Source organism: Haliotis rufescens, unplaced genomic scaffold (genome assembly GCF_023055435.1).
Source record: "Haliotis rufescens isolate VD_foot unplaced genomic scaffold, xgHalRufe1.0.p SCAF_2, whole genome shotgun sequence".
Taxonomy (NCBI): Eukaryota; Metazoa; Mollusca; class Gastropoda; order Lepetellida; family Haliotidae; genus Haliotis; species Haliotis rufescens.
Genome location: NW_025963890.1, coordinates 16,341,200 through 16,367,200, shown reverse-complemented (window position 1 = coordinate 16,367,200; position 26,001 = coordinate 16,341,200). Strand labels below are relative to the sequence as shown.

The window sequence follows — 26,001 nt, the reverse complement described above, 5'->3', positions numbered from 1 at the left end:
TGGTCGGCTCGGAATCAGTTAATGTGTCTGAGTGGGGGTATTCATGTTAAGCTGCGGCATGGAATTTCAGTGTGCTAGCACTTTAAAAAATCGACTTACGTCCGGAATAGTACAATCAGCCACACCCACACACGTGCATTCACGTCGCTATATAAGTGAAATAAACTTGAACGCAACTTAAACTCCATTTCACCTCCTTTCAGTCTTCACAGGACATGGGGTATACGAGATTTCTATATCCAGTACTCTAGGTCCGTTTCATTAACGGATAATTGTTGGTAGTCTACCGTAAAATGGCGGTTTTGTGTGCTCACAACGACGAAACAAGAAAACAATGGAAGTGGTTCTGTTGTTAAAGATTAAATTAGTATTATATCAAAGAAACAGAGAGACGTTATGATACATTCATTGTGCAACAAAGACCGGGTAATCACCCCCATGACGTCATAGTAGCCAAATGTATACATTTGAATATACAGCACTCATACCAGACCATCCTTGTTGTGTCGTCAACAATGAGGGATGTTGTATCTAAAGCGCACAGTCATGTTCGGGTCCCAACGTTCATGGTCGTTCTCGAAATACTGCTCAACCTGTTGCGACCGATAGTGATTTTTTGATATATTGAATAGGTAATTTGAAAAAAAATGTTATTATTTAAGTGATTGATAACCTGTTTAGTTATTGTATTACCATCTATACACGGCAGACAAACAATAGCCGTCATATAACTGCCAGTCTTCCTAATGTATGAGAGCTGTAATCTTAACAAATATATCATTAGAAGCGTTTTGGCAGCTTACACTCTAAATAAAGAAGGACGCCCTATGTCTTGGTGGGTAAATCAGGAATGTAATCAGGAATTAGTGGTAAACTTCTAAATTTATCGCCGGAGATAATGTCTTGTCTTGATTAACTGAAAGATTCCATAGTCGCAATCTCTACTGTAATTAACCGTGTCCACGATGTTAAAACGCGAATGGCCAGCCCGCTGGGAGTCTGTGGCGTACACATTAATTGATATCAGTTGCCTTTGCAGCGGATGGCAGCCAAAACGTTCATGTATTCACTCGTCCCTGGTTTCGATTCCAAAATGCAAATAGTTAGTGAATTACTGTCTTGGTACTTCCAGAAGCTTTCGTGTTATTCTTTAACTTGCAGCTTCACCGTGACTGTCCGCTTCATCTCCAAATTCATAATGAAAGCGACAAAACCTTTTCCATTGCCCCAAGAAATTAACTGCACGATTCCGATTGTATCATGAGCATGTGTTGTGATACAAGATTTTTGCAAAACTGTGAGAGTTTCCTGCCCCGCCGGTAGCACCCGTCATAAACACATGCAAAGGCAAGTCAACTGTTCGCCTAAATGAAAGCACGGGAACATGTGGTACAAGTCAAAATAGGGAATTCCATCGGTAATCATTTTTGTCACTGATGAGTTAAATTTGGAAATGTTTTCCACATGTCGACTATAAAACGTATTGAAAGCTTAACTGAGGCCTTGAATGTTGTAACAGTGATCAAACTAATCGCCAACCCTGTGTGTGAATGAGGAATGTAAAACGCATATATTCAAACCACATCACGGTGGTCGTAAATATTTTAGCATGTTCAACAACCCATGCCTGTCGAAAGAGGCGACTAACAGGATCTGGTGGCGAGGCTCGCTGACTTGGTTGATGCATGCCATCGTATCCCAATTGCATGGATCGATGCTCATGATATCAACCACTGGTTTGTCTGGTCCAGACTCGATTATTTACAGACCGCCGTCATATAGCTGGAATATTGCTGAGTGCGGCGTTAAACAACAAACAAACCTGATCGTGGACTGGGCGAAGCAGTGAATGGAAGCACAAACAACGATCCGCGCCATCGGGGCACGATGACATACAATGCAACACACCTAGCCTGATGCTCTTCTCACGATCATATCATGAAGTTTAGTGGATTTATTAGTGGAGGCGCAATCAGTGCGTTACAGCTGCCACACATTTCGAGGTAATTAACGTCTTATTTATAGAACAATACACCAGTAACTCGACATGATATGAGCAACACTGCTCTTCTGATGACAACAGTAGGCTATTGTACAAACACCCTTTTAATCAGCTCTCAAGTACTGGGAGTCATCACTCTGGTCAAGTTGGTCGTCATCAACGCTTGGAGCAATAAGAAGTAAATAAACTGAAGATAAACTTATCTTAACGACGCGAACTGACTGCTCAATGACTTCTCCCAGATCTCACGGAATTCTCGCCATAGACCAGATTTTGTCTCAAAACACAAAGAAACCAGTGCGAGCAACCACTTGTAGACTGGGTTCCGTATCTTGTCATTAATGATAAGGTGCAACTCGGAGCGATCGTGTGTCTATGCCTCAGCCACTATAGTGCTCCCTGGTATCTAAAGAAACACGTGGTGGTGGTTTTTTTTTGCTTCGTCAGATGGTTTCGATGTCCGCCCCAGTTAAACAGATGATTTCAAACGTATTCAAGTTCCCTATCCTGTACGCTTCAAAGGGCGTAACTTAAGAGCTTGTTGAAGCGTTAAGTATTTCGCTACGTTTTATTGTACAATCAGGTGGAACCCGATTTGCTGAGGGATTTAATGTTAGGGCTTCTCGAATGGTATCATAAATATATGTATCACATCTCAAGCGTCAGAGGGCAGATACCAGCGTCGACGGCTGCCTTCAAACACGTGTGTGTTCGATTCTGAAGCATCTGAAGATTCGGACAGGATCGTTAAGTCTTGTTGATATTTTACGTGTTTGTAGTATTTAACAGCGATATTCATATTGCGTATAATTGGATCTGATCAGAGACCATAAACTGGGTTCTAATTACATACAGGAATCCTAAACTGAGTGAGTGAGTGAGTTGGGTTTAACGCCGCATTTAACAGTATTCCAGTCATATCACGGCGTGTCAGCTTAATGTGGGAGGAAAGCCCGAAGTGATGCAGGTCTCAGACGGATATGTGCTGACAAACCTAGAAACATAATCGGGGTGAACCGGGATTCGAACCCACAATCATAGGTTTCTGGTGTGCCTAAAGAGCAACTCTGCACAGCGAATCGCGGCGCCTTAGACGACTGGGCCACCCGTGCCCCCTCCTAAACTGAGCTCCTGTCTATTACTGTACAGGGGCTGTAGATAAACATGTGGTTTAATACGGCTTTCGCTCGTCACGCAAAACACTGGTTCGTTTCCCATACGGGTACCATGCGTGAAGTTCATTTCTGGTTTCACATGCCATGACATCGCTTGAATACTGCAAAAAGAGACGTAAAACCCTTACTCACACTCACTCACTCACCCACTGTCAGCTTAGGTGCATCTTCCCGAGGCAAGGGCGTTAACTGACTATGTAAGTACGAAACTGGACTTTTATAGTCAGTTAACTCCCTTGCCTTGGGAATATGCTTAGTTGCGGAGTACTGGTAGAGTAGGTCCCTGGTACCTGTAAGTGTAACACAGATTTGATGGTTGCAATGTTCTGTCTTGCTGACTGTCGTTGTGCACCGATGGCATGGACCCCCCCCCCCCCCCCCCCCCATTAGGTGCAGGGTTCAGTGATATAACTTGAATATTGCTTACTGCGGCGTAAAACAATAGTAACTCACACAGTTGGAAAATTGTCAATTCACGGTATCTGAATCATTCAAATAATTATATATATATTTTTTATCGGAATCTTAGTCCGCAATGATTTAAAACCATTTTATCTTAATTATACTCATTTATTTTTAAATGTCTTTCAATTGCCTTTAACGTGTATTTCATGGTATCGCGACGTAGCAAGAGTCTGAAAGCTTTGTAAAGTAATTTAATCCACCCACCTACCCTCGTTATGATGCTGGGAATTGCACCGTCCATACGTTTATATCATTCAATATGAATATTTGTGCAAAGAAAACTTCGTGAAAGCCGACCTGTATCTATCAAAATGCTTTCGCAAACCGAAAAACTTTCGTTGTTTGCTTTACTGAACAATTCCAACAAACAATACCGCAACCAGCTAATCCTTGTCTTGTCCTACCCGATAAATCCACAACCCTAATTGTACCCCCAACGGTTAGTTACTGTTTTACCGGCGTCGAACACGGTGTTTGTTTTTTATTCTTTGACGTGGTCCGACGATCCTAGATCCCTTCCCCGAGGGAGGTTTGCTGGCATAGATTCCCATTCCCCAGACTGCATGCCTCAAATGCACTCCAGATGGTCGGGAGGGGGAACAAGGAGGGGTTAGGGAGGCATTTCAACTGTCGGGGTTATTTATTCCCCTCCCGATCCCCGGACGCTGAGTAGACACTGAGGGAATCAACCTGTTAGGAATTGGTCCGGAGTTGGAACAAGTGTTCGTAAAATGTGATCATATGGCTGCAGCTGTACGCTCCCGAGGTTCTTATCTTTACCGTGCCAGTCTACAGACGTCGATGAGAGCGAGAGAGCGAGAGAGAGACAGACAGAGACAGACAGAGAGACAGAGGGAGAAAGAAAGCGAGAGAGAGAGAGAGAAAGAAAGAGAGTGAGAGAGAAAGAATGAGGGAGAGAGAGAGGTTTTATTTAAATGAATGCGCCTAAATATTTATCTTTATAAAACACCTTCAGCACCAACGTGGCAGTTGTGTCTTTTCAACAGTTCTGATGCTTAAAATATTTTTTGAAACTATATTTTGGGACAATGTCTTATTTTCCATAATAGCTATGGAATCCTTTGTTTCACAATACCTTTCTCTCCTCTACAATTAAAACATATGAGACCCTGGTTCGATTTTCCACATAGGTACAATTTGTGCAATACTGTTAAATGCCATTGTCTGTCAAGGTTGCACAGTACACAAAGACGTTACTGCAATACTGCTAAATACCGTTGTCTGTTAAGGTTGATGAGTAGATAAGGACATTGCTGTAGTACTGCTAAATACCGTTGTCTGTTAAGGCTGCGGAGTACATAAGGACATTGCTGTAATACTGCTAAATACCGTTGTCTGTAAAGGTTGCACAATATACAAGGACGTTACTGCAAAACTGCTAAATGCCGTTGTCTGTTAAGGCTGCGGAGTACATAAGGACATTGCTGCAAAACTGCTAAATACCGTTGTCTGTAAAGGTTGCACAATACACAAGGACATTGCTGCAATTCTGCTAAATACCGTTGTCTGTAAAGGTTGCACAATACACAAGGACATTGCTGCAATTCTGCTAAATACCGTTGTCTGTAAAGGTTGCACAATACACAAGGACATTGCTGCAATACTGCTAAATACCGTTGTCTGTAAAGGTTGCACAATACACAAGGACATTGCTGCAATACTGCTAAATATCGTTGTCTGTAAAGGTTGCACAATACACAAGGACATTGCTGCAATACTGCTAAATATCGTTGTCTGTAAAGGTTGCACAATACACAAGGACATTGCTGCAATACTGCTAAATACCGTTGTCTGTAAAGGTTGCACAATACACAAAGACATTGCTGCAATACTGCTAAATACTGAGTCCATCGTTTCTCCTTGCAGATGCACACTGTGCACAAGATGTTGCTGGAGTTCATAACTCTGGTCGGCTGTATCATCTCTATCCTCTGTCTCTTCGCCAGCTGGATGACCTTCACTTGCTTCGGGTAATTACAGTAACAACAATTACATCAATGCTGAAAATAATAATACTTTTCAAAATACGATTATCAAGCAAGGTTACTGCTCAAAATCACTTTCCACAAGATGGAGAGGGGAGGTATGGTAACGTAGTGGTTAATGCCTTGCCTCGTCACGCCACAGATCCGGGTTCGATTCTCCACGGAGGTGCAGTGTGTCTTCCACTCTTGTATCCTTTTCATGATATGCCTCAGATGGTGTGAAAAACTGCCTAAATTAGACTCGAGGTGTATAAGTTACAAACGAATGGCCTGTCAAAAATATTTTCGAGAGGAATTATGCCTTTAAAAAACAAGAAAAACAACATTGTCTAGAACTCTTTATACCAGTTTGACGTGTTCTGTAACTTTCATTGTAGATCTCTTCAAGGAGAAAGGAACTCCATACACAAGAACCTGGTGGTGTGTTTGTGGGTGGCAGAGATTCTATTTATAACGGGTGTCAGCAGAACGGAAAATAAGGTGAGTGGTGGAGCAGAAGCATGTCAATAAAGATTCTGGAAAGATGCACAGAAGTTCAGATTTCTTCATCAATATGGTATCCTTACTTCAGGATGTGACGAAAATAAGTCCAAGCGTCACAGTCGTGTTCCTACTAATTGTTTTAACCAAAAGACATATTTCCAATGAAGGTTTACTCTTGCATTAACATATCTTTTCATCTTTCAAGAAACGCCCGAGACATTCATATATATTTTTTATTGCAATTATAGAGTGAATGAGTATGCTTTTACGCCGGTTTTAGCAATATTCCAGCAATATCACGGCGGGGGACACCAGAAATTGGCTTTACACATTGTACCCATGTCGGGAATCGAACCCGGGTCTTCGGCGTGACGAGCGAACGCTTTAACCACTAGGCTACCCGACCGTCCCTTTGCAATTATAGAAGAAAAAAACATAATTATTGAGCAAATAAAGATTTTTTTTTTAAGTATAAAAAATATTCTTATATATCATCACGTTGAAGTTAAATGGTTAAAGTAACAGTGCATGAAACGAGATATATATATATTGTAAATAAAGGCGGTAAAATCCTTTCCATATTCAAAAGAAATCTCTGTCAAAAGCAGAGCCGATTGTACGATTCCGACTATATCATGAATAGCATGTGTTCATGAATCACTATCAAATAGTCATGATACCGGGTATTCACAAAAAAGGTGGGCCTATCCTTCCCCACCGGTCACAAAAACATGCAAAGGCAAGTCAATTGTTCACCTGAAAAAACACGGAAACATAAATCAAAATAGGGAATTGCAGGACATCATTCTTTTCACTATAACATGGCGGTTTGTTTATTTGTTTGTTCTTTAACGCCGCACTCAGCAATATTTCAGCTATATGACGATGGTCTGTAAATAATCGAGCCTCAATCAGACAAACCAGTGATTGAGATTAAGAGCATCGCCCTACGTCATCGAGGTACGACGACAATGACCCGATCCTCACCACCCGTACCACTAAGTCGCCTCCTACGACCAGCATAGGTTGCTGGGGACCAATTCTAAGGGGATCACGGTGGTCTGAGCGTGATACCTTCCGTTACACTAATACACAAACATCGGCAACGTAAGACTAACGGTTAAGTTATGTTAAGTGCTACTGGGTTTCGTCATACACCTAAAACCCTTCGCTTGCACAACAGCAGATATTGCATCGTTCTCACTTTCACAGCCTGTCGACAAATCTGTCAGCTCCCATGCACACATTTCAACTACCAGACATCTGTCAGGATGTGTTTTTGTTTGTTATCTTTATTTCCTGACACTGGATCAACGAGAAGAAATGAAAAAAACACTGTTAAATAAATACGTATTTCCTCCCGTGTGTTCACTGGAGATGCAGAAACTTCGTGATCATTATGTACCGATTCTATCGTGGCGTTTGTGCAGTAGTAAACAAACCCATTCTCCTTTCAATATATCTAACGTGCATTAGCGCTGTGTGCACTGAGACAGCCTCGTGATAAGGTCATGATACAAACCTGCGTATTTTCTACCGACGTAAACAACGTCATTCAACGCCATGTGTATGTTTCTATGTTCAAGTTATCGACGTTCTAAATCTTAAAACAAACGCCCTTCCCATTCACTCCACACAGAGTCCCTTATGTAATTTGAGAAATAACCTCGTATCATTTTTAAGTCGTTCATAAACATTGATAATTTGTTTGGAACAATTAATGTCGTTCTTCTTACCACATAAAATAGAAATGAACAACTTAATTCGTTTATCTTTTGTTCGGCTGTATCGTTTCGGGGAGGTGGGGTAGCCTAGTGGTTATAGCTCGTCACGCATAAGATCCGGGTTCGATTCCCAAATTGGGTACAATGTGTAAAGCGAGAGTTACCGAATGTAACCTCCACCATGGCCTCTCGAAAATTCTGCAATTTCGAAAAAACAATTAACACACTCTACCATACTTTGGTACATGGATGAATATTACCATCCCCTGCGATGTCCCTTTCCCTTGTGGGCGGTGGGTGGCCTGGTGGATACAGCTCGCTTATGACGCCGCAGGTCCGGGCTCGAATCCTCACATGGGTATTATGTGTAGAGCTCATTGCCTGGTGTACAGCAGGAATATTGCTAAAAGCGGCGTAAAACCATACTCACTCCCTATGCCCCGTTACTTGTATACTTATCGGTATCCGTCCCAGTTTTCTACTCGACTGTAGACCCGTGAAGATCCGGGGTAGAATAGGTCTTTAGCAACCCATGCTTGCCGTAAAAGGCGACTATGCTTGTCGTAAAAGGCGATTAACGGGATCGGGTGGTCAGGCTCGCTGACTTGGTTGATGCATGTCATCGTATCCCAATTCCATGGATCGATGCTTATGATGTCAATCACTGGATTGTCTGGTCCACACTCGATTATTTAGAGACCGCCGTCATATAGCTGGAATATTGCTGAGTGCGGCGTTAAACAACAAACCAACCAAATAATAATACAAACAAACCAACTTGACTGTATATGGTTGTTGTTTTCAGCTGGCCTGCACCCTGATCGCCGGCTTCCTGCACTACTTCTTCCTCTGCGTGTTCATGTGGATGTTCATAGAGGGAATCCACATGGTCATCATGCTGGTGCAGGTGTTTGATGCCGCCAAGTCACGCCTGCCTTACTACTACATGACTGGATATGGTGAGTTTCTTTGTGATGTTTATTTGTTTGTTATTTAAAGCCGCACTCCAATCTCATTAAAATCAGACCTTAGTTCTCGCTACCGCTAAACAAAGATCTGAAGACATCCCATTAGGGGTCACGTCAGAACGACCTTTCGTCCGACCAATCAGTGCGTCGCTTACCAGATTATGAAAGTGACAGTCGGAATGTGATTTCTAATCATGCAATCTCGAAAACTTTAACATGGGGTATTCCGAACGATAGTTGTGGGTTTAACGACTGAATCATTACAATCTAGACCATCTATTAGCCATTCCAGAATGTTTTTTTGTTCAGGTTTCAAATTTGTAATCGAGAATTTGTCAAAATATGTCTCGAAGCGTAGTCCCCAATTTGAAATTTGTGCTGTAAAGCACGAGAAAGCTGCCTTCTGATTGGTCATTCTATTGGTCGGTCTGACGTGACCCGTAATGGGAAGTCCTCAGATCTTTGTTTAGCGGTAGCGAGAACTAAGATCTGATTTTAAGGAGATTGAGCCGCACTCAGTACTGTTCCAGCTTTATGACAACGGCCTTTAAATAATCAAGCCTTGACGATACAATCCAGTGATTGATATTGTATGTATTCTGAAATACATAAGTATCGTTTTATGCCGTCGTTAATTTCAAAGAAACAAAAAAGGCATCAAATTCCATACAATTATTTGATTTCAATATTTTAGTGATTGTGTTTAATATTTTACTACCATTGTTCTGTTTTCTACCAATGTCATGTTACAACGGTTGAGCATTGAAATGCAAGGAATTTGATTTTATCTATCTTCTACCAAAAACTTAAAGATAATCCTGGTATGGTTGTATTTTGCAGGTATTCCCCTTATAATTGTCTCCATAGCTGCGGGCTTCTACTACCAAGGCTATGGAACAGACCAATAGTAAGTGAAGTCACTTATATAGGGTGAATGGCGGGTGCTTAACCTTTTGTTTAAACCTTTCGCGAACACTGAGTGTCATCACTGTTTCTCAGTGATTCATACATATCAGCGCTATTTCACCTTTAACGTCCACTGGAATCTGTTTCGGGGATCTGGTTCTTCTCTGGCGTTGACGTTTTGTATTTCACTACCTGCTCGACGAAACGCTGAAATGATATTTAAATGGGTTTGCATTTGGCCATTATATAAAAAAGAGATTTCTCGTGTGAAGCTGATTCTTAAAATGTCACCTTTTTACTCACTAAGCAGGAAACTCGTTTATAGCAGCACTGACGGCATAAACAGTTTTGGAAAGAAAAGATAACTCTTCTGTTAAAATCCGGCAACCTTGACGTTCGTGAAACTAATATTAAAACCAGACTTGTGCTGTTTTTGTTTCCAGCTGTTGGCTGACAACAGAACGCTACTTCATTTGGAGCTTCGCTGGTCCAGTTGCCTTGATACTTCTGGTGAGTTATGAAACTTATCTTCTTTCCATCAAACTGCAAAGATGGCTGGAGAATATATTACCTAACAATCTGAAAATTTAATTTAAACGTGGTGATGGTAGTAGTAATAGTAATAGTAGAAGTAGTAGTAGTAGTAGTAGTAGTTATAGTAGTAGTCGTAGGAGTAGTAGTAGTAGTAGTAGTAGTAGTAGTAGTAGTAGTAGTAGTAGTAGTAGTAGTAGGATGATGATGATGATGAGGCAAATCAATTGTTCACCTGAAAAACACACGGGAACATAATATGGTACAAGTCATAATAGGGAATTGCATCGGACATCATTTTTGTCAGTGATGCGTCAAATTTGGAAATGTCCTACACATTAAACTTTTTGAAAGTTTACTGGGGTACTGAATGTTGTAACCTTGATCAAACAACTTCTGAGCAGGAGTTGTAGGACCTAATGTAACCTAATGTTTCAAATGTGTTCCTGTCCTAGGTAAACGCCATAATCCTCACGTATGCCATGGTGATGGTGTGTCGCCACTCCGAGTTCGTCCTCAACAGCAAGGAGAAGAACTCTGGCGGCATGAGGTACGTGACGGGATCAACACACCACACTGATGCCCTCAAATATCAACGTCGCTACCACACAGCGGGGCAACACAATCGTGTTCTCAGTCTGCACCAATGCACGGCATCGTGTGTGTGTGTGTGTGTGTGTGTGTGTGTGTGTGTGTGTGTGTGTGTGTATTTGTGTGTGTGTGTGTGTGTGTGTGTGTGTGTGTGTGTGTGTGTGTGTGTGTGTGTACCAAATGGCGCTAACCATAGAAGCAATTCGGAAATAGAAACAAAATCATTTTTGTCCTTTTACGTTTTGTTTACTAATCATGGTAATAACTAACAAAGTTATAACTGCTGTGGTTTGAAAAGGACAGACAGCAACAAGGAAAATTGTTAATTTACAGGAGAGAACATAAGGCCAAATTTACAGTCTGAAACGAGCCATAAGTATATGAATATCAGATGATGGTAAGATCAAACCAAATCTAACATATACTTGAAATATTATCAAACGAGACATTAATCCAAATACAAATTAATAAAGTAGTTTTGTGCTAATAAAATGATTATAGCCAGCGGCGACAGAAGTAAGAAAACTGTTATTATAATATATACTGCTATATTGTTTTTCTCTAAATAATTGGTGAGGGACAAGAATAAATTTGTTTCTATTTTCAACAGTACTTTGTTTACCACCAACCACCCATATCCCCTCAGAGGGCCAGGTAAAGGATATTATGGTGCTTCCTTCCCTTCAGGGCGCGGTAAAGGATATTACGAACCGTTTTATGCCTATGATGGTGTTTGCTGATTACAGTCCAAAGGATGCAGGCTGAAATGTTTACAACTTCAGTGAAATCCTCGAGCTGATCATATTCGAGGCAAATTTGCTTCGAATCAGATCATGGCATGATAAAGGGAGACAACTCTGCAAAGAGAGTTTCAACGCCTCCGAACACCGGCCCATGCGCTCTGGGCATTTGTAGCGATTTATGATATAATGATGGTAGGTTAGTCAGTCTTAGTTCAAGAGATTCAGAATCCTGTATTTATTGTTCTGTCATTTTCTCCAGAACTTGGCTACAGGGTGCCTTGTCGATGGAAGTTCTGCTTGGTCTCACCTGGACATTTGGCTACTTCTATATCAGCCAGGAGACCATCGCCCTGGCCTATATCTTCACCATCCTCAACAGTCTCCAGGGACTCTTCATATTCTGTTTCCATTGTCTCCTCAACAAGAAGGTGAGATAACCAACAAACAACAATACAATTAAAAAATATGGCCATGTCGAAGCTGGATCTAACCGATCTAACCCGCCATCTTCGGGAAAAAGGAGTGTTTCGTGTTTGGAACTTGAAATGGATCTAGTACTTGGGTTTAAAGTTTTAGGGTTTTAGGTTTACCCATATGTTGGGTTGAACGCCGAGGTACAATATTTCAGTTATATTAGGTATCGAACTTACAGGCGTGGACGCTTACCACTTTTGTAAAACCTATGAGCACAGATGTGGTGCTGACAAGCCAAAGATCATAATGAGAGCGAATCTGGCATTCGAACCCAGCGGATCCAGGCACGACCATAAAATGTAGTGAAATCAAGAAACAAAATAATATAGATTACGTATTCTAACGCTGAGTAATCTTCTGTTGCTGCAGGTGCTCAAGGAATACAAAAGAATACTCCACATCAGCAAGAAGCGCCCCAGTGCCTCTACACAGTCCGCATCACTGATGCGCAAACAGAGCCAGTCGTGCGAGATGTCAAGCAAGTCTCGCAAGGACTCCAGCTGCTGATCCAAACCATCGCTAGGACAAAGACGCGTGAAAGACAGTAGCCACAAGACACCACTTCTGTCAGGGTCGTAGACCAGGATGCAATCTACGAATTGATAACTTTACATAAGATGTCAGCTGAGTTGACCTCGTTGGCTATCATCTTCTTTAGTTTTTATTTGGGATGGATATAGGGATCTGGATAATATTAGAACACGCGTTTCAGCTACAAAATCAAAATCAATCATATTTTAATCTTTGTTTTGCTTTGTGGGCCGCCTTCTTCAAAGTGTACAGTCGGTCGACACTCAAGGAATTGTATTCAGACATTTTCACGGGTTGAGTTTTCGAGCAGGATACATTGACTTTCTGATTATATTACCCGACAGTGTTGACCTTTCCCAATGATACACAATTGATGTAGGTCAGAAACTTATTGAGCTGTTGAAGTACTAATGCTTCAAGGATGTTGTCTTTCACACTTGCTGAAACTAACAGTTGACACGTGTGACATGTACTAATGCACTAAGAGATCACTGCCATGTATATATAACTGTCTATGCACTTACGCATTGTATTTGTCTGTCTGTGTTCGCCTAGGAACTGGCCAAAGCGACCATAAGTCGATAGACGGAGGTCTTTGAGAACGCAGACTTAGTTGGAGTCTAGATCATCATTATCGGTGCCACTGAACAATGTAAAGATCCTTTCGCTGCTCATGTGATCATATTTAAATCATGAAGATTGACATGAGCATATAGAAGTAAACAAGCCCTCCAAGAGGATACAGTGGATCTGGGCCATGTTTTACAAAGCGATTTTAGTGTGGGAATAACGGTCATCTTAGCGGCAAGGTCGCTATGTAAAAAGGATGACCTGAGGTCCTTTTCATGGGCGATCTTAGTGGTATGACTGCCGTTAGTCAATATTAAAGTATAGGAGTTACGATTGTCTTAGCGCTAAGATTGTTCCGTGGAACGATGCCCTGAACTCATTCTGGGATGCATTTCGTGATAGTGAATATATCAACTAACAAAGCATGTTGACAAAGTATTGCCATGCAGTATTCCATAGCAAATACTCGTTGTAGAGTCTGTTGTAGTGTTTAGCAAATGTTCCGTCACCATCAATGGTGTGTTTTAATCATATAGTAATATGTACAGGGTATGAATCTGTTTGTAGTCGCATTGTTTCATGTGTATATAAATGACAATCAATGTCAGTAAGTTATACTGATAGTTGACAGTGGAACCTTCTTCTGCAGCACTATTACATTCAAACCCGCGATGTTTGCTTTTCACAACTACACGTTGTTCTTAAGACTTATTTGAAAATATGGGACTCAATAAATTCCAACATGTTTACGTCAATATTAACAGATACATGAATCATATGTCTTTACAACCTCTCATGGGGAACACATCTGAACTAACAATCTACAAAGACGTTAACGGGATTTGGGAACATACGATGACAAACAAAACCAGATGACCAACTCTCATATCATAGGTTACCGTTCCATGGTACTGTTATTTCCAACACAATTTGCATAACAGTAGTCGTGACGAGGTCGTACTTATAAGATAAAAGGTACACAATATTGGATGCAAATATCAATTCCACATCATTGTATTTGTTCCAAATGGACCAACGATAAATATTTCCATGACGCATTACTATGACATTCTTTCCTCTGATCATCATTTATAGAAATGTCTGTATTTGTAAACGTCAACAATGTGCACCATGACTATTGGGCGTCTGTGTTGTAGAGGAAATGTTCATTCACATCACACGAGGGACCCATTTAATATTCTGGGAGGGAGTTAGGGAAGGGGCTGACATTTTTGTTAGAGAAACGATATCTTTTCGGTCACTGCTTCAGAACACGTAATCCTTTTCTGCCGAAGGAGTCGAACATTTTATTTTTCAACGAACATTTTTCTTGTGTATAAAAGCCGAGGACAACTTATTTTTATGTGAATCATTAAAGGTTTTCCAAAATATTCCACCCCCCTCCAGAATATTAAGTGGTCGGCACCTAGGCATGTATGTGTTCGTAGGTAAAATGTATATAAATGTTGCATCCATAGACATATTATACACATGTAAGTTTACACCATTTAAAGTACTAAGCATTATCTCCATGCGCTTTTGAAAATATTCAGGTTTACAAACTCCATCCTTATCACGGTACACGATACTTTTATCACACTTCGTACATAACTAGTATATTGACAACTGATATAGTCATTTCAATCCACTCACACAGTCCCTTCTGTTAAAGGAAGTCATCTTTGACGAACCCTCTAGCCAGTGATTGTAGAAAGCGCTCGTAAAATATATAATTTGTTTGCCCAGAATGGGAGAATATTATACGATACTAACTATACCAAGCATGACTTCGACTGTTGTTGTCTCATATTTTTTGTGTTAATGAGTGTATATTGTGTACATTGTTTGGTGTAAAACTTTACTCCACTTTTTGAATGCATTATAGAATTTCGTTTTACATACTCAAGATTTATTGCTGCATTTTGCCTCATCGTTGTTTCAAACTTTTTGGCTGTTAAAAATGCCAATCATAATGAAAGGTATCACTTCGTCTTCGTTTAATAGGCTCATACATGTACACCGGGATATCTTCTTTGGTATTTCAAGGCTTCTACGCGAAACGATTTTAGTCGTATGTCAACACAACTCGTTAACCTTTTGGGGAATTAAGAATAAGTGGATTCCTTCATTATGAGAAAAGTTGTGGGTTGGGGTGGGGCTTTTTCGCTTGATCTGAAGCTTTATTTCAGATGATACAAAATATTGTATATTAACAGTGTATGACCCTTGGTGGTTCAAACCTTATTGTTTGGTGCTATTTGGTGGCTGTAAATGTACATTTTGTCACATCTTGGTTTATTATGACTGTTTACACCTGCTGAGTACTGACATAATTAAACTGTTAAATAAAGTGCTAACTTTCTTCACACATTAGCCTCCACGTTTTCTTTTTGTGTTTAAGGCTTAACTCAACACTATTCATGCTATGTGACGGCGGCTGTAAACAATATAATCTAGACAGCATAAACCAGTGGTTGATATTATGAGCAACGTCCTACGCCTTTGGGGTACGATGACAATCATCCAAGTCTGACCACTCGATCCATTCAGTGTCATCTTACCCCAAGCACAAATACATCAACATCGGTAATTTGAGACTGGTGAGTGCATGAGTTTGGATTAACCACGTTTTCTAACATGATTGCTAGATCACGTGGTGGCAGCTTATTGTGGTAGGAAAGCCCTAAGTGACGCAATTCTCTGAAGTTTACCACTTTGGTGAAACACACGAGCACGGGCATGGTGCTGACAAACCTAGAAACATAAACGGGGCTAACTTGGATTCGAACTCAAAGTCATGGGTATTTGGCGTGAATATAGGCCTGACGTTCAGTGCTACTGCCTACAGCCGTGCATACACAAAAATCCTTGCATAACAGCAGATATTGCATGATATCAACAAGATACACATCGCTTGGTTAGGAGGACACCCTATCTTATTTTCCAAGTTACTGAGCCTGGCAACCGATGTATTGTCACATCCTACCACCTCTGGAATCTATGCCAGACAATCCTGAAGGTCAAGTGAAGAAAGGTCATTATACTCCGAGTAACTAAACAAGGCTAATACTATACACATTTACAAAATGAGTGGGTTCGGTTGTACACCCTTTTGAAAAGTATTTTTGTATTAAAAAATCCAAAAAAAAGAAGTAGATCGTTGGTGTTTATAACACCAAGGGTATGATGATGAACAAAGTGTCCAAATCCGTTTGGATCTGGAATTCGAACCAACAATCAGCAGATCATGATGTGGGTCTCTTAGGACAAAGACTTAGCATGATAATTATGTAATGTGTATTGTGGCCCAGCATCCTTTTATACACGGTCTAAGTTGGGTTATTTTTTCAGCGCTACAACTGTCGTAAGTCTCTGTTAATACATAGATCGATGCTTATGTCAATCACTAGATTGTCTGGTCCAGACATGATCATTTATAAACCACCATCACATAGCTCGAATATTGCTGAGTGCGGTGTTAAACAACAAATAAACAAACAAACAAAACGGGAGTAACGATAGTCTTAAGGCTTTATGAAATGGGCCCTGTACTCCCTTAGGCAGTAGGAATTCTAAAATAATCTCAGTTTTAATGCATCACATGGCTTGGCAACTTCACAACAGTATCAACATACAGTTTAATCAAAGTTATTTCATATTAAAGGTGCATTATCCCCTAGAAAGCTACATTGCAGCAATATCAGGTCAGAGAACACAAGGAATGGGCTTCACACATTGTACTCAAGTATCAGAAATATATATACAACCGACACCGTTGGATAGTGGATGAGCGTCTGCCTGGAGACCGGACGATCGTTGGTTCGATCCCCTGACCGTCAAACCAAAAGACATTGAAAGGTGGTGCTTGTTGTTGTTGCCCTGCCTGGTCTATAATGTCTCTGGGTTAAACATGGTATCTCATAAGCTCAGTGGGCTTGCACTATATAACCGTAATAAGTCTGGAATAGTACAAACCGACACACACATGCATGCACCTTGAATGTGACCTTAAACTGATGATATGTAACAGGATCCAGGTTAACTGAATTTCACATTTCACAGTACACATGACAGATTAACTATACTAATATGAAAGAATCAGGTGTGCCCTAACATTTTCGGTAGTATATTTACACATGGTGGATATACTTAATGCTACAGGAATACTCAAGATCAAGTTAAAACATATATAGATAAAATTGTAGGATACAGGGGCATAAAAAGAATATAGCCGGGTAAAAGAAATTATACACCCATGTTTGATGGTGGCCAAAAACGAAACAAATGAGAAATGGTTATTGGATGGTGATCAAATTGAAACGCTTATCACAGTTGTGTTTCGGACATTAACTTTGCAGTGTTAGGTGACTGTTTTGATAAAGTTTTTTTGTCAAATCCAATTTTCAAGTATATACTTTCTTTTGCCTGACAGTTTATATTAATTCTGTATTTGTGCTACAAATTCCTGTACATGTAGTCAGAAGGTTATTTTAAGAATAAAATAGAGATTTGACAATGATCCTCAGTCAATATTTTTTATCATGATATATGCTTTTATACATTGTGTACATCTATATATGATTAAGTACAATGCCATGTAAGCAAACCTACTGTACAAAGTTGTGACCTTATCCTGACATCTCATTGTCAGGATGAACAAAATTTAATCACAAATGTAAAACATATTCAAACATACCCCTGCATACAATATACATAGCACTTTTCTAAGAAGTATTATATCAATAAACTGTCACAAAATATCAAAGTATTAATACTGACTGAACACAAGAAGTAAACTAGATAACGATTGCGCTTTTGAATGAGAATATACAATATGTACACCTATATGCACTTAACTTTTTTTGTAAAGTACTACTTTATTTTTCAAATAATCTGAATTTCCATGTATCACTTGAAAATATCCACATATCACATTGACCTAATCATGATATACATTTGATATACCATTGACTTACTGTATGTTCCTCCTGAGTGAGTGAGTGAGTGAGTTGGGTTTATTGCCACTTTGAACAGTATTCAAATGATATCATAGCGTGTCAGCTTAATGTGGGAGGAAAGCCCAAAGTGATGCAGGTCTACAACTTTCGTTAAACCCACAAGCACGGATATGGTGCTAACAAACATAAAAACTTTAACATAATTGGGGCGAACCAGGATTCGAACCAACAATCATAGCTTTCTGGGACAGAGCAAATTGAGGTGCCTTAGACCACTGGGCCACCCATGTTTCCGTTTTATATGATACAACAAAGCATAGGGAGCTATTGAAATGGTAGTCACATAACTACTGCCATGAAATATTTTGATTTCAATGTCTGTATTTCAAAATGAGTATGTCACTTTGTAAAGGTTGGGCAGTTAATGGCAGACTTTGGGCTTCTGGAGATGATAATGCCAGGAACAAATAACATTACCCTTATACTAAGCATACTATTGTATAATATTTTACTTTCCGAATATATAATAAACAAACATATAATACCAGAAATGTGACACAGATGCCAATAACATCAAAAGATGCATTTCTTGTCATCAACTGGTTCGACAGTACACAGAGCATAAATTTGAATTTTAGGTAACAAAATGTTAAGTCTATTTACCACGGAGTCTCATACTATAAAACCATTATTCAGAAATACCATACAGTGTGCGAGTGAGTATGGTTTTACGCCGCTTTTAGCAATATTCCAGCAATATCACGGCGGGGGCCACCAGAAATGGGCTTCACACATTGTACCCATGTCAGGAATTGAACCCGGGTCTTCGGCGTGATGAGCCCACGCTTTAACCACTAGGCTACCCGACCGCCCCGATATACCATACAGAAGGATATAGTTCACTATCTGCATACATATACCAAAACAGTCGGAATAGAATTATCATTCCCATATTGTTTTATCAATGAATGAGGTGTTATGCAAGAATGTATGTCGTCCACTGTAATGATGTTTTCCCAAGGAAAGTGGGTACCTATCTGTATCCCTGCTAAGTTAATGTGTTAAAGGATAGCAAAACATGGCTAATTGGTCATAACAAATAAATGTATTCCCTGAGCAAATATATCCACAAGTAAAATGAGTTGACATAATAAATAATACTGGTAATTCAATAATGAGTACTTAGAAGAATCTTATGATAAAAAACAAATATGGGATATTTCATATACAATCAACATTTTCTTCATAATTATCATCTTATTGTCAACTAAACAAATATCACAATGTAAGTTTTGGACACAAAGTAAATATGAAAATTACATTATCTGATTAATTTCTTTTCTATAATTACATATTAACACATATAATGAACTTCCCATGCTATCTGAGTTTGATGTCCACTCTTCTATTTCAGCATATACCATAGGCAAAACTTTGTTATTTTATGTTTTACGGATTCAACCAACCTTATAGATTGATAAGAAAACAAAAATAGTTTAACTTATTTTTGTCTGCATTATCATCCATTTTTGATGGATTAAAAAACCCACAAAAAATACTATTATCTTTTTAGATAATAATTGAACAGATGCTTTGAATGTAATCTCGACCACTGTAACCTTTTATAAAGAGAACAAAGCTTTTTTCAAGGTACATATGGTAAACACATATATAAATGTTGCAGTAAAAATACTAAACATCCAGCTCATACCAAATAAAAAAATATAAAAAAATAATTATTTTAATTCATTTTAATTATATTGTGACTGACCCAAACTTATTTGTTTGCAGAAATATATAAACTATAAAAACAAAATGGGGCCTTAAGCTCACCTGGATTCTTAAAATCAAACAATAATGTAATGTTAGAAATATGGCAAATAACATAATGTCTTCAAAGATTGTTTTAGGCACATATCTACTTGACATAAAATCCTCCATGGAACCTTTCTAGAAGCTTTTCCCATTGTGTCCTATCTTACTTGTGACCTAACAAAGATCCTGCTCCTGTAGGATTCAGCAGTAAGTTTAATAGAGCTTCTTTTTGCTGATCCTCCTGTAATAAATGACCAGTACCATCAGTGTCAGGTTGAGGAGACAGCTGGTGGCAAAGTTGGCCAACACTGTGATGTCTCCTGTCTGGACAAGCGTTGTCACACTTCTTGCTGAAATATGCAATGAATAAGCACATATTTGTTTTCTGAACAGTCTATCATTTTCAACAATACAGATTAAAAGATCAATTTTATCAGAACATTTTATTTAAATGCTACAGTAAACAACTCTGTTTCATATGGGTTTTTTTAAAAAAGAGAATGTATAACTTTTGAAAATTGGGTTTCATTCAGGATCTCAAAACTCTCTATTGCGTTATCATGTTTATCAACAGGTTGAAAAGATCAAGTATACTACTGGTCTTAAAATATTTTGGGGGTGGAAATTGTAAGTGTCTATTCCAGTAAGTAATGGTGATCTGCCATGTATCTGGTGTGGACAAACAAATGGCTGATAGTGTGAGCACATATTTCCATAATAATACTCAAAGAATATGAATTCTACTGGAGATTAATAATAATAATAATAATTGATTTTTAAAGCGCCGCCTAAAATCCATCGACAGTTGCTCACTGGCGCTGGGACAAAGTTAAAAAGTAATGTCTATGTACATTTGCCAACAATCACATTGTATGTTTGGTTTAATGCCACACTCAGCAATATCCCATGGCATCGGGGTACAATGACACACAATCCCCCAGCCTGACCTCTTAATCCATTCATTCTCCGGGTACAACAAGCATAGGTTGCTGATGACCAATTCAAACCCACAATAAAAATGGGATCATTAAATTATGAGTGATCGTGAAATATGAACAACACAACTACCTACCCATGGTTGTGTAGAAAGCCATCCCCCATGTGACAGCACTTACTTGTCCAGGGTCCTGTTTACTCACTATCGAGTATATCTGCATCAGTTTGCTACCTACTGACAGTGGCAGACCAGAACCCTTAAAGAATACAAAACATTTTCAATACATTTATTCTGAATAACACTTTCTTGATTCTCAAACATCTTTGAAAACAAAAACACTCCACATGACACAATTCTATAGATTTTCAAAAGACAGAAAAATATTCTGATTCCTATGTAAAATACCTTTTCATAAATAGATTTATAAATGTTTTATCTATATAAAGCTTGAAAAACATTTATTTTTTCTTAGCTTAAGATATTTTCTTGTTTCTGTGAATATTTCAAAATAAAAACAGTCAAATTTACTTTCTTTTCCAAAGTCAAGTTATTCAATCTAATAACGTAACACAAATTGGTGTAGGAGAGTTTATTGGAGCAGGGCGCTTAGTGCAGCTAATATGGTAAGCATAATCACTCAAATCATCTAATATCTCTTTTGTATCAATAATTTGGAAAGGTATAAGTTGAAACCTAGCTGGAAATTGTATTGTTCACTTTCAGAATAGAGAGTGAGTTGAATTAAATGCTGTTTTGAACAGTATTTCAGTTGTGTAAGCCCAGCGTGTCAGTTTAAGTGGGAAGAAGTACAAAGTGATATAGTTTGTGGCTGTTTAACACTGTGATGGAACCCCCACCATGGGTATGAAGCTGACATCAATATGCTAATAATAAAGGCGAATGGAAGCAAAGCAACACAACTTGGTAACTAGGGGTCACCCATGATCCTACTGTCACCAAACATGATTGGAAGAGTTATCTCCCATGAATGCAACTCACAATGGCCAACTGCAAAATAACATCAGGCACAAATCTGAAAGCAAAAGAACTGCTCACGACAAAATAGCTGAGAAAACATAAGGAAAACAAAGATGCATCTTGCATTAAATACTGAAGAGAAACAATCTTAAGAAGAAGAAGAAGAAGAAGAAGAAGAAGAATTCCTATCTCCTGATCTCTCTGGGTAGTATACACACCTCTAAACTGCTTTGCATTTACATTACACCTTATCATAACCATTCCCGTATTGGTGAACAGGAGCATATTATGAACAAAGAACATGGAGGCATTAAATATAATATAACCTGTGTTTCAGTGGACAGCCTTACTGTGCTAAAACAAGAACTAGTCAACTCAGAGTCAGTAAACTGTGTCTGAGTGGGGTATTCATCTTAAACTGTGGTATGGTATCTCAGTGGTCTAGCACTATAAATTAGCCATTAGTCCGGACTAGTACAAGCAGCCACACACACATTTTGAAATGGTGATAAATCTTTTTCGTTTGTTGTTTAATAACGCACAATATTCCAGCTATATGACAGCGGTCTGTAATAATCGAGTCATAACAATCCATCCATTGACATCATAAGCATCGATCCACGCAATTGGGATACGATGACATGCAGTCAACCAAGTCACCAAATCTAACCACCCAATCCATTTGTTAAACTGCTATATATGAATAAATCTGTTAATATTGCTAATGGAATAACACTAACATTAATTCATTTAATTCTATCATGAGTTCCTAGTGTCGAGAGATATTCTGAATTCTACTGTTAAAACGGAAATATTACCAGGTTATAAAACTGATCATTCATTCGTTTTTTAATTCTTTTAGTCCGGAAAAAGGGTAGAGGCTACCGGAAGTTTAATCCTTCTCTGTTGCAATATACCAATTATGCAAACATGGTTATTTCAACATTAAAGGAGACTGTAAGATAATATGCTGATCCAAAATACAATGAAAATGATTAACAAGTTACAGAAATATTCATTGATCTTTCTGTGAATTATAAACTATTTCTTGAAGGTCCTTAATGAAAATTAGGGGGAAAACAATATCCTTTGCAACTGATAATATAAAAGAAAAAGAAAAAGAAAAAAGCTTGAGATGATTTTCAAAACATAATGAATCATTGTTATCCAAACTCTCCAAACATAAAATTCAATTCTCAAATCTAAAGGAAGAAAAAGTTAAATTTTTGTTAGAAATCAATATAAATGGTACAATGAAGGAGAAAAACCAACAAAATATTTTTGTCATTTGGAAAACAAGAACATTATGAATAAACTCATAAACAAAATCATTTTTACTGATGATGGAAAGGAAAAAATAGAAGGACAATTGATCTTGGACAAACAAAGACAAGATTATGCCCCCATTATATACATCCAACAAAGACCATAATGGAATGGGTCGAAATATCATGATTTGTGTCTATTGCCATACATCTTCCAGAGGCAAGAGAGTTAACTGACTTTAAAAGTCCAGTTTCCACCCTTGCCGAACTAGTCTGGAATTCCTGGGCTCGATCGTAGCGCCACCAGGGGTTAATCATTATGAGTTATGTCCCTTCGGAGCCTCTCCTACTGACCAATCCGATTCCACCACTCGCATTTGTTTCAAACAAAATGGCGGCTTACAGTCAAGACGATCTGATCGATAATCAAGATCTATATTGTGATAAAACTTGTCTTACATCGCAAAGTGCATCAATTCAAGTGAGCACCTTCATTAAAAACATGAAAAGGTTTGGAAAATATCTGTTGACAATGAGTTGGCGGTGCACATGTTTTGCAATTCCTGTAATCGACCGAAATCTGCGCGACAGTTTACGAACCGAATTTCGATTTCGTTGCGAGATTTTGATTGGACAATGCATAGACCAGTCGTTAGTCCAGCCAAAATGTAACTCCATAATACTAGCCTAGTTCGGCAAGGGTGGAAACAGGACTTTTATAGTCAGTTAACTCTCTTGCCTCGGGTAGATGATTGCCATATAGCCTAATCTAATGTCTATTGTCCATTTCAAGCTGTTTTATTTGTTAAAAAGATGGATATGTATCATCCCATATATATTAAATGTAACATATCAGTCTTGGGAAATAAAAAAAATATTATTTTTTTTAAATATAAAAAAGGTCTAATCATGTGTATGATGAGACAGGAAGTTATACCAGGCCATGTCTTCAATAAAGAGCAATATTATCGACATAGTTTGAATGTCATGTTCAAACCAAATGAATATATACTGAAATCCATTCATTTCAGACAACACCAAAACACTGACAACCACAGAAATCAAGGATACACTGCAAACCATGGAAGAATTTTAACTTTCAATTTACCACTGTAGTGTAGCAGCAAGGTAACTAATGTTAAATCTGAAACAGAAGTTGAGAAAATGAGCTGCAAGTGGTTCACAGCTAGACATATACATATTGTCAGTAATGAAAAACATACCGGATGAAAATATAATAAAATGTTGTGTCAACAATATGGTCAATCCTCACATTCAGGTCACTGATAACATAGAATTTGACTTCGTTTTGGCAAACAACATTTAATCCAATTTCGATTTTTTACTCTCTTCTATTCAGAAAAATATATTTGCATATCCAAAATGAACATTGTTATTGGAAACAAAAGCATTTGTAAGATAAGTTGAATACCTTGCAGCACCAAGAATGTGTACTCAAAGTATGTTGACAGTGGATACTGCATCGCAAAGTGGTATGTCAGCATTATGGAATATCTGAAATACAGAGAAAATATTAGACTGAGTGTCTAAAAAGTGAAATAATATGAGGTCTTGGGCATTGTACCATATGCTACGATGTTTTGACCTTTGAAATGGCAGTCTGTAACAATCCACTGTTCCAGTGTCCAGTGGCATGCTTTACAAACACAACATTTCAAAAGACATGTTCAAGACATGCAAAGGAAAGGTTTACCATGTTTACTTTCTAAGACCAGGTGAACTATTTCATTTTATAGCAAAAATGGATAGAATTATCATAAAAAAAACCTGCATGCTATCAGAAATCTATGGGCCAATATAACTTGATAATAGCCCTCATTTCCCTCACGACAGGCTGTATTTTGTTATTTGACGTCATTAGAGTAACTTTCCTTGTTAGTGATGTCATCCTATAGTATGTTCTACATGTTCTATGACGTTGCTGATTTGTATATAAGTTAACTCGATTTTAAGGTTTTTAACAGAGCCACTAAACCGTTTGTTGTTTTGCTCATTTTGGGATAAGCTACAAATTCTATCCTTTTTATCTAAAATAATGTTACCATTATCATTTGCAGTCATTATCATGGCCCTTATCTCTCTTTCCTACAATCAGCTTTAACAAAAGTAATTCATGTGATTTAAACTAAATCAATATAAGTCTAAACTATTGGCGTATGGATGTTTTTGTGGACCGTTTTTGTAAAGCATCTGTTTCATTAAATGAATTCATGTGAAATAGTATAGTAAATATGACAAAATAGCCATACAAAATTCCAAGTGTAACTGGCAGAAGCAATGTGTGAAGAAAGCGAGATAACACCAACAGACAGACAGCTTGACTGAGATATGTAACCAGCTGTAACTGACATGCCAAGTTCCACCCACAATCACTGAGTGACAGCTGCTATTGTCACATGCACAATGGATAAAGGTTATAACTGGCATGGATACCATCCGGCAAATTGTACTAGACTGTGTAAATAAATATGTTGAATAGAAATTTAATCTCACTCGTATGTTATTCACACACATCCTAGGCTACCACTCCCAGGTTATATATATCCTCAAACTTATATGTGCTCCAAATCCGAATTCGTCACACAACTTGATTTGTGGTTGGATGTCTTACCCACATGTTTCCAACATGACACTGCCAAAGCTTATCCCTCTACCGCTCTTAGAGCTGAAAATAGATACAATCTGGGGCACTTTGAGAATAACACATGTTACAATGACTGTTAAACTTAAAATATTGCACATGAGCTGCAGCGTAGCAGACGCTTCCGTCGCCATCTTGAATTATTTACTGCGGGTTGGATGCAACCCCTTCAACAAAATCAAAAGAATAGTGCAATATTATATTGGCTATATTAGTG

At 38.5% G+C, this 26,001-nt stretch overlaps 2 protein-coding genes across 2 annotated transcripts in view; one reads left to right on the top strand and one right to left on the bottom strand.

The window, feature by feature from the left end:
* Nucleotides 1–15,537, top strand: part of LOC124135641 (adhesion G protein-coupled receptor L3-like) — a 68,470-nt gene extending 52,933 nt beyond the window's left edge. The window contains exons 13-20 of the mRNA XM_046501071.2: nucleotides 5,530–5,633; nucleotides 6,026–6,128; nucleotides 8,661–8,814; nucleotides 9,664–9,730; nucleotides 10,173–10,239; nucleotides 10,716–10,810; nucleotides 11,854–12,022; nucleotides 12,438–15,537. Coding sequence (XP_046357027.2) covers nucleotides 5,530–5,633; nucleotides 6,026–6,128; nucleotides 8,661–8,814; nucleotides 9,664–9,730; nucleotides 10,173–10,239; nucleotides 10,716–10,810; nucleotides 11,854–12,022; nucleotides 12,438–12,575 — 897 coding nt within the window. The 3' untranslated portion in view covers nucleotides 12,576–15,537. The remainder of the gene's footprint in view (nucleotides 1–5,529; nucleotides 5,634–6,025; nucleotides 6,129–8,660; nucleotides 8,815–9,663; nucleotides 9,731–10,172; nucleotides 10,240–10,715; nucleotides 10,811–11,853; nucleotides 12,023–12,437) is intronic.
* Nucleotides 15,538–18,295: 2,758 nt separating this feature from the next.
* LOC124135640 (solute carrier family 66 member 3-like) lies at nucleotides 18,296–25,924 on the bottom strand. Its single transcript, XM_046501069.2, has 6 exons — nucleotides 25,755–25,924; nucleotides 24,555–24,637; nucleotides 24,194–24,266; nucleotides 21,879–21,945; nucleotides 21,015–21,135; nucleotides 18,296–20,292 (listed from the first exon to the last, which is right to left on the bottom strand). Exons 1-6 carry the CDS (start codon nucleotides 25,916–25,918, stop codon nucleotides 20,156–20,158), a joined length of 645 nt encoding a protein of 214 aa, XP_046357025.1. The 5' UTR covers nucleotides 25,919–25,924; the 3' UTR covers nucleotides 18,296–20,155.
* Nucleotides 25,925–26,001: the final 77 nt, after the last annotated feature.